This window comes from Tachysurus vachellii, chromosome 20, assembly GCF_030014155.1.
Source record: "Tachysurus vachellii isolate PV-2020 chromosome 20, HZAU_Pvac_v1, whole genome shotgun sequence".
NCBI lineage: Eukaryota > Metazoa > Chordata > Actinopteri > Siluriformes > Bagridae > Tachysurus > Tachysurus vachellii.
Window position 1 is genome coordinate 20,980,978 of NC_083479.1, and position 10,000 is coordinate 20,990,977.

At 40.4% G+C, this 10,000-nt stretch overlaps 1 protein-coding gene across 3 annotated transcripts in view; it reads left to right on the forward strand.

Annotated features, from left to right (window-relative positions):
• LOC132863008 (rab GTPase-activating protein 1) overlaps window positions 1-6,103 on the forward strand; it is a 95,462-nt gene extending 89,359 nt beyond the window's left edge. For all 3 annotated transcript variants that reach the window (XM_060895513.1, XM_060895512.1, XM_060895514.1), the window contains 3 exons: window positions 2,459-2,530; window positions 3,743-3,940; window positions 4,561-6,103. In XM_060895513.1, the coding sequence (XP_060751496.1) occupies window positions 2,459-2,530; window positions 3,743-3,940; window positions 4,561-4,683 (393 nt within the window). In that variant the 3' untranslated portion in view covers window positions 4,684-6,103. The remainder of the gene's footprint in view (window positions 1-2,458; window positions 2,531-3,742; window positions 3,941-4,560) is intronic.
• Window positions 6,104-10,000: the final 3,897 nt, after the last annotated feature.

Below are 10,000 nucleotides of genomic sequence, written 5' to 3' on the forward strand. Positions count from 1 at the left end.
CAGGTCTGTGGGGCTTTTATGAAATTGTGAAACCTAAAGAATGTTAAAGTGTAGTGATATGTGGGCGTGTGTGTGTGTGTGTGGGGGTGTGTGTGTGTGTGTGTGGGATCAGTGCACAATGTGAGCTCAGCTCTTTAAAAAATAGTGCTTGTTAGCTTGTGTCCTTGTAGAGTTGCTTTTAATGGGGCCTGCTGACAGTGTGATTCATGATCCAGCATGATAATGGAGTACACACACATGCACACGTACACGTACACACACTATACATGCACACACATAATACCCATAATGCACACACTATACATGCACACACACTATACATGCACACACAATACACATACATACACACATGTACTACACACACATACACACACTGTTCTTAATGCTTACAGTGTGACTCTATAAAAGAACCACAGACACTTTTATTAGAGTTAATTCTAGCATGTTTTAAGTCTTAGTAAGTAATAAAACACACCAGGATGCAGTTATAAAAAAGAAATGTATGACTTTGTGAAACAGTGAAGTGTTTCATCACAATACACAATGAAGTGAAATGGACTGATGTAAAGATATTTATATACACTGTCTATAAAATAAGTTAGTTCCTCTTCTTCCTTATGTCATAAGCTGCACTACTGTGAGAGCTGCAGTTAAAGAGAATTAATCAACACCTTATTTATCAGTTTAACTGCGCTGTGGTTTCAGTATAACACAAAGAGGCTTTTTACACGAGTATCAATAATATAAACAGAATTACTGAGTAGATTAATTAGCAGGTTTCCTTAAAAATGCTTTAGACCAATTGTAGAACAGCTCATTAGCATTTAATTAGCATATGATATCCCATGCAGTTGACTTGCCTGTAGATCTGTGGTGTTGTGTAAAGTCTCCCTCAGATCATTCAGAAACCTCCACCTCGTGTTCACGCTTTCTGTCTTGATCAGAAATTATTCGCATGAGTTTTGTGGTTGTGGCTTCGGAGGGAATTTTCTCTGTGTTCACTGAATAAATTTGATCGCTGTCTTTTTGTTTAAGGTAAATAGTCTGATGATAAAATATTTTCTGTCATCTTTATATCTGAACTATTAACTTCTTAACTCCTAGTGAGAGTGCAGTTTCTACACTGAGCGGCCACATGGGGGTGAATTAAATCATTATCTCCTTTAGCCGAAGCCTTCTGTCTTCATTTACATCCTTTCCCTGAAAAAGAGCGGTAGAAGAAAGCATCTCCCAGTCGTTTGATTTATTTGGATTTTGATGAGTAACACGTGGGTCACATTTATACAATACGCTGTGATGTAAAGATACACAGAGTGCAGCCATTCGCCGTGTGCGAGGGTAAACGAAGACGTGTCGTACGTGTCACTGTGACAGCACAAGGGCAGACTGACGTGTGGTCTGGTGAAGAAATGCACCGATCAAAGCGCACAATTACACTGGTATTTTTTTATTTGGCTGTGAAAAAGAGGGATGGAGGGGGGGGAGGGAGAGTTCTCTGCCATTAGGAGAAATTGTAGATGACACCATTAGTGAGAGACAGATGCAAATGAAGAAAGAACAAGATGGTAAGAGATTAATAGCGGAGAGTCTTACAGCGAGAGGGAAATGTCATGAATTATTCATTATTGTGTGCCACAATAACCAATCACATGGAGCCACAATGTATCTTGAATGATAACAGACGACCTTCAGAAGGGAAATATAATGTCAAGGACCTTTGAACAGATTTATATGAATATTCATTAAATCGATTTAACACAGGTGTGGATGTTGCATAAAAATCTTGTTTGATTAAAAGCAGAAATTCAAATTGTACGTAGTTTCTATACAAAGTTTTTTAAAACAAAATGTATTCAAATTTTATAAAAGGCTGGACAGGTCAGGGGCGGAGTTAAAGGGTGGGGTTAGGGGCGGGGTTAAAAGGTGAATTTAAAGGGTGGATTTAGGGGCGGAGTTAAAGGGTATATATATATTATATAGGGGCGTGGTCAAAGGGTGTATTTAGGGGCGGAGTTAAAGGGTGGATTTAATGGGTGGGGTTAAAGGGTGGGTTTAATGGGTGGGGTTAAAGGATGGGTTTGGGGCGGAGTTAAAGGGTGGGTTTAGGGGTGGAGCTAAAGGGTGGATCCAGGGGCGGAGTTAAAGGGTGGATTCAGGGGTGGAGTTAAAGGGTGGGTTTTGGGGCGGTGTTCAAGGGTGGATTTAGGGGCGGAGTTAAAGGGTGGATTTAGGGGCGGCTTTAGTTGTATGTTTAAACTGGGGGATTTTTTTAAATCAAATTTGGAATTTTTAAGTCTCAGGCACTTGGATGAAGCCTGTATTCATTAATTCCACATAAATTTCATCTCAGACAAAGAAAAGCTTCAGATCATCTTGTGTGTGTGTGTGTGTGTGTGTGTGTGTGTGTGTGTGTGTGTGTGTGTTTGTGTTTGTGTGTGTTTGTGTTTGTGTTTGTCAGATCTGCTCCCAGCTGAGTGAACGGCTTGAGAAACAGCAGACGGCTAACAAACGAGAGCTAGAGAAGATCCGGGTGAGTAATAATTCACCTCCATGTCAGTAATAATTCACCTCCATGTGAGTAATAACTCACCTCCATGTGAGTAATAATTCACCTCCATGTCAGTAATAATTCACCTCCATGTCAGTAATAATTCACCTCCATGTCAGTAATAACTCACCTCCATGTCAGTAATAACTCACCTCCATGTCAGTAATAACTCACCTCCATGTCAGTAATAACTCACCTCCATGTCAGTAATAATTCACCTCCATGTCAGTAATAATTCACCTCCATGTCAGTAATAATTCACCTCCATGTCAGTAATAATTCACCTCCATGTCAGTAACTCCTCACCACATAAACACCAAACAAGATTCAGGAGCCAGTCGTCCAGAAGCTGGACCATGAACTGCTGAGGTGGAGACCCAACATTCACTATACAGAATGTCCACTGGGCAAATTTTACATTAGTCAAGAAAATGTAAGAAATGATTTAGTTCCTGTTCCACAGACTAATAAGAGAGGATCTCGTCGTTCACCGATGATCAGACATGAGCTTTATATAATGACCAATCAGGACCATCTTTAGTTCACACTCATGTTCGTTCTATTATGGCAGAGTAAAGTATCTGCACCTTTTGTGCCAATTTGTTACCTCCTTATTTGTAGAGCTCCGTGTCGCGTCACAGTCCGAGCTAAAATATCTCGTCTGTTACTGAAGGTCTCACTTTATATCTTTTTATTTTAAAAAGAAAACCTTGTTCTCAGATTCGGTTTAAAAAGCTGTGGAAGTCCTCATGTGAACGTTAAACCCCTTTGATTCTGAAGTGACGTCTCAGTCACAAGGTTCAGGTCTGATTTCAGCAGTGAGGAGGAACCACAGAGCAGGAGATGATTTATTGTTCTGTAATGAGGTGAGGAGTTAAGTGGAGAAGCTCTTGACCGGAGGATGGACTCTTTACTGAAAAAGTGCACTAACGAGACAGACACAGATTAATGGGCTGTGTGAAGAAACACAGATCTCTAGTGTGTGTGTGTGTTTCTCCTGTGGAGAGCTTCATCATTATCATCATCATCATGCTGATAATGAAAACACGATGTTCAGCTCAGGCCAAATTTCCCTACTTTGTTCTCCTGCTTGACACCAAGCTGATAAAGATTATACAATCAGCTGGCTTTTCTGTCGTCCTGACACTGATAACACCCAGGAGTGTGTGTGTGTGTGTGTGTGTGTGTGTGTAGATGAAGGTGGAGGGCTGTGAGAAGTGCAGCGTGCTCTTCAGTAAAGAGGGCCGGCTGAAGGCTCTGAGGGCCCCTAAAGAGCTGAGCGAAGACGAGACTGATGAGGAGAAAGAAGCTCTGCAGGTGCAGCTCAGAGAGATGGAGCTGGAACTCGCTCAGACCAAACTGCAGCTGGTGGAGGCTGAGTGCAAGATCCAGGTACCGAGATCACCTGAGTACTCACACACACACCTTATTCACACCACATCCTGTTTAACCTGATCCTGTATCAACACACACACACTCACTGGTGTATCCTGCATGGTGTGTATGTGTGTGTGTGTATGTGTATGTGTGTGTGTGTGTGTGTGTGTGTGTGTGTGTGTGTATGTGTGTGTATGTGTGTGTATGTGTGTGTGTGTGTGTGTGTGTGTGTGTGTGTGTTAGTTAGCTCAATTCAATTCAAATCCTCATCACTTTATTTTTGAACCTTTTGGCATTTGATTAGTAAACCGAGCTCCGTCTGCTCACCTGAAGCACCTGAAGATCTCAGACTCGTCCTCCTGACATTCTTTGTAACATCTCTACACATATTTAAGGAGGTCGTGTATGAAAAGTTACTAATAAAACCTCAGCACTTGTGTTTATCGTGAGCGAAATCCTGAAGAAGTCTCCGAGCGAGCGGACGCAGGTTCAGTCGGAGGAATCCGGAGAGACGTCGCTTCTTTATGATGTCATAACAAATTTACAGAGAATTATGGAAATGTTGGTTGGTAATGAGAAAACGTTCACAAGTCTGACTGTGTGTGTGTGTGTGTGTGTGTGTGTGTGTGTTTCAGGATTTGGACCATCATTTGGCTCTGGCATTCAACGAAGTGCAAGCGGCTAAAAAGACCTGGTTCAACAGAACTTTAAGCTCCATTAAGACAGTGACAGGAGCTCAGGGCAAAGAGACCACATAAACACCCCCCCCCCCCCCCCATCTCTCTCACTCTCTCTCTCTCTCTCTCTCTCTCTCTCTCTCCTTGTCTCTCTCTTTGTGTGTGTGAACCGAACAAACCTTTTTATTTTTTTTTTTTTGTAAAAAAGTTCCAGATCTTTGCATAGAGTGAAAACAAAACAAACTGAATATACTAAAGCAGAGGAGACTTTAGCGCTAGGCTTTATACTACTGACACACACACACACACACACACACACACACACACACACACTAACACTCCAGCTACTGTTCTACTCCAGAGTACTTGCACAAAACAAAACCACAAACTAACAGCCTTCATTTGGGAAGATGAGCTTTTATAATTTCCGTTCGATGATGAATTTATGTAAGCTTACAAGTTTAATGTGTGTGTGTGTGTGTGTGTGTGTGTGTGTGTGTGTGTGTGTGTGTGTGTGTGTACTAAAAGACTCTTGTGCCATTGACTGAGTGACCGAACACACCAGTGATTTTCATCTAAAAAAGGTAAAGAAGCACATTTATATATGAGATAAAGTAATGGCACCCTCTTTACTAGTGCACACTTCTGTAATTAGTGATGTACACTACAGAGAGGAGCGTTAGTGTGAGAGAAAGAAAAACGGAGGGCTCTGATTTTTACGTCATAATATTTATCCTCCGTATATTTAAGATTCTCACTCTGATGAAAACTTTGGGTCTCAAACTGTAAATAAAGAAGAAAGCAAAAAAAAAAGAGCAAAGTTTTATTTAAAAAAATATGAGCCACTAACATCCAACCAATCAGAAAAAGTTAAGGAAAAGCTCCGCCTCTACGGTGTGATTTGTTTAATCGCTAATACACACTATAGTGAGTGAGAGCTAGCACGCTAGTTTGATGCTAGCTTTATCCCTTTTTATTAGCATTAGCTTCAACGTTAATGTTATCATCAGTGGATTGTGGCTCATCAGAGCTGCGTCCTGAAGCACTTATTTAGTGTGTGTGAGTGTGTGTGTGTGTGTGAGAGATAAACACTCTGTGGGTTTTTAGGCTTTTGCACCTTACAGACATATTTATAACAGAATCTGATGCTTTGTGTGGTTGATGTTACAGGAAGCCCCTTTTTTCTCTCATTAGAAATAAATAAATAAATAAATAAATAAATCAGGGGTCGGCACTGGAGGCTTGTACATAAAAAAAGCATTAAAGGTTTTTTTTGTTTGTTTTGTCAGGTTTCTTTTGTATTTCTACTTCATGGTAACGTTACTAATGTTGCCTGGTTGTATACGTTGCTTTAAGGTTTCGTCTCTAATGTTGATCTGCTGTGTGTCATCTATTACACGCCAAAATGTATCCTGTCCAACATCACGTATGTATGAACCTTGTAATAGTGTAGCTGCACTGTGTAAACTTCATCACTTCAATATAAAGATACAAAAACAAACGTGTGTGTGTGTGTGTGTGTGTGTATGTTCTCTACACACGTGTTTACCAAGGGTTCTAAACTCTACAGAAAGAACACGTCACTGTAAAACCTGAGGATTTCTGACCTGCTGTTACGACGAAAGCGACCGAACGACTTCAGGTCAGAAATAAAAGGACGCCGTTTTAACCCTTTTTATGTACAAAAACAAAATAAGAACAAAAAATAAAAACCACTCGAAACCACTTCAAATAATTTCTAAATGTTTCTTTCTTCGATTCAGATTATTTTAATTAACTTTCGCTTTTTTTTATTAATCATTTCTTGTTATTTATTTAATTGTATTTTTATTTTTTCATTTGAATGATTTCAGGTTTTTCTCCTTTTCTGTTCCTCCAGCTGCAGTTACTTTAGTTTTGTTGAGATCTTTATAAATGACTATAAGCGATTTACACATTTAGAGGGAAACCGTGAATAAAATATTATAAAGGAAACGTGGAGTTTTAAATATAAAAACGTATTAAAATCTTCATTAGAGTCTGAATTAAACCTGTTATGTTTCACTACACAAATATTTCATAATTAGCATAAAAAAAGCATAAAAAAAAAAGGAGTTTAAAATCAGGTGACTTTAAGTTAAGGATGAAACCCTGTGATGTGCACGTTATGACCCATTATGACCCGTTATGACATTAAACAATTATTTAACATTAAACTGAATCTGATACACAGCTGATGGTGGTGAAAGGACCTGAAACAATAATGTTAGAGTTAACAGTTAAAATGTTTTATCTGTGGAGGTTTTTTCCCAACACCACTGAAGCTGCATGTCTCCTAATTAAACCTAATCGTTCATCGTTTCTGCGTCATGTTTTTCCTCCTCTGATCGTCAGGTACGTATTTTATCTCCTCTTCTTTCAGACTCTTTCGCTGTTTTAGCTGCAGAACTTTTAATCTGACTTTGTAACATTTTAACATCAACTTCCTTTCATCAGTTGAGGTGTGAAGTGTGAAGTGTGATCGTCTTCAACCTGTTCACATGTTTATATCACACTGAGGTCACTGTTTGGTGTTGAGTCAGTAATGACACCGATGACAAGGAACTGATTTACTATTTAGCTTCTGAGCAGCACTTTGAGTAGCGGACTTGTGCTTTTATATTGTTAGTGACTTGATTGTAAATTGTGTGTGTGCGTGTGTGTGTGTGTGCGTGTGTGTGTGTGTGCGTGTGTGTGTGTGTGCGTGTGTGCGTGCACCATATTTGCGGTATGGTGATCACCTCCTGCTGTGTGTCTTCATACACAAGACTTTGTCACGTAACATCAGTTAATATCAGTTAGTAGCCTAGTAGTTAAGGTGTTGGGCTACCAATCGGAAGGTTGTGAGTTCGATCCCAGGTCCACCAAGCTGCCACTGTTGGGCCCCTGAGCAAAGCCTTTAACCTTCAATTGTTCAGTTGTATAAAAAAATGAGCTAATGTAAGTCACTCAGAATAAGAGGCCGTCTTATAATGCTAGAAATGTAATGTGTGTGGTCAGTGTGACGAGCAGGATGTGTCGCACTTGTTCATTGTGGCTGACTGACAGAACACCATATTTGCGGTATGGTGATCACCTCCTGCTGTGCGTCTTCACACACAAGACTTTGTCACGTAACATCAGTTGATATCAGATTTTGACATCAGACCTTTTTTTTAACTAGTGAGTAAATGAGATTGACACCTGATGCCTGTATCGTTATCCGTGTATCTGTAATAATCAGCACATTTTACACAGCTGCCTCTAAATCAGTCATGGTGTGTGTGTGTGTGTGTGTGTGTGTGTGTGTGTGTGTGTGTGTGTGTGTGTGTGTGTGTGTGTGTGTGGTACGATCCTGTTACACTCGTACGTCAGCGTTATGCACTGGGCTCCTGTGATCCGGTGTCTTGTGTGTCCCTGATTATAAACCCTGAGTACTGAACATTAATGGCTCTCAGTTGTTGAGCCTCTGAGGGATCTTTTGCTTTTTTCTGTAACACGATGTGGCAGTTTGACTCAGGAGCCGAGCTCATGTGCTGATGCAGCTCCACATCCAGTGGCGTTAAGTATCGCTGCTGGCTAAAAACAGACTAAACACTGCCCAGTGCCTGTAATGACATTAACACACCGCTCTCTCTTACTGTCCTGGTTGAACACGGTTCTTGTGTGTCAGCGTCACCGTGTCAGTGACTCGGAGAAACTCTACACTGTGTGACGGTGACCTGCTCATCGCTTTGGTGACGGGTTTGTGTTGTAGCATTTTGGTACAATTTACACTATATATTTATTTATTTATTTAAAACTCCTGACTAATTTGTAAGTGGATCTCTGTGTTCAACATCCTTTAACCCTTCTGTCTCTGACATTGCTGTTATTAGTGTGGTGTTTGTGAGGCATCATGCAGACTGGGGCCGCGTTCACACTGCGAGTCTTAATGCTCAATTCGGATATTTTGCTCAGATCTGATTTTTTTGTTTGTCTGTTCACATTACCTTTTAAAATGTGACCTATATCAGATACCAGTGTGAACTGTTTGCTGTTTCGAACTGACCCGCATGTGCAAACGAACAATAACAATGATGTCACACGCAGCACGCCGTCGCGCTAAAGTTGGCGAGGTTATGGAGGAAGTAAGCGTGTTCGCTTTTCTTTCTAAATGTTTGTGTGACGGCAGCACAGAGACGCAGTGTTTAGAAAATGTCGATGGCAACTTTAGGATGTCGATGGCAACTTTTGATTATTTGATCCATTTTGTAGGCGTAGTCACGTTTGTGTGAGAACTCGCCGGCGCATAATTGTGACGAATGTAGATTGTAGATTGACGTAAAAGTCGCATCAAATCCGCCTCGGCTGTTCACACTGCGGCCACATTGGAAAAAATCAGATTTGGGTCTGATTCAGGACCAGATATGGAAGTGGTCTGAATCTGATTTGAAAAAAATCAGATCTGGGCAAGATTTGAGTGTTCACACGACCCCAAAAAAATCAGATCTGGGCCACTTTTACCTGCAGTGTGAACGTGGCCTGAGATGAGCCTCATGAGCAGAAGGTAGATGTTAGTAGATCATCTGATGCTCATCATTCAGCGTAACATTCAAGAGGTGTTTTTTAATAACAGTAAAGTGCAGTTTGTAGGGCAGCTGTGTACACACACACATCCCTGAACACTGTATCAGTTCACTGGGTCATCGTGACCAGATAAAGCAGGAAAACTCTTTAGTGTTTTTATAAAACAATGTTTTAGACAGAACAAAACACACAGCAGATAAAAATGGTTCATAATCAGTTTGTATTTATTTGCTTTAAAAAAGTTTTTACATTTGAGATTTTTTTGTAGCTTTAATTGTTTAAAACCAAACAAATACAGTGACATACAGACCCCCAGGGTGTTTTCACTAATCAATCACCACAGCTAGCGAACATCAGAAGAGCGCCGTCTCATTTTACTTCGTCGTTTACTACTCAAGCGCAGCTCGCTCACGTCACTTGATTAGATTATGACCTTTTAATTATATTTCAAGTGTAAATAAGTGTGTAAATGTTTCAAGTCACGTTTTAAATAAAATAAAAAAGTGACATCAGTTATCAGTTGATGGTGAACCCTCACAGGGAGGACGGAGCGAATATCTACAGCAGCTGCGGTGTCGGAGAGGACGGGCTGAGAATCTGGCCACGCCCACAAACATCAGACTGAGATGTAAACGCAAACAAGGGTTTAAAAAAAAAAAGCACCCACCAAATTCTTTGATATAAATGAATCTTTAATTCGTCTACTTTTTCTATACCTGCTTACTCAAAATGCACGTGGCTCTTCTATAATAATACATTCTACTTGTGTACATTCCTAACGCTAGAAGCGACAAACGTGTCAGTTCACAATGCCGAGGATTCGTGCGTGAGA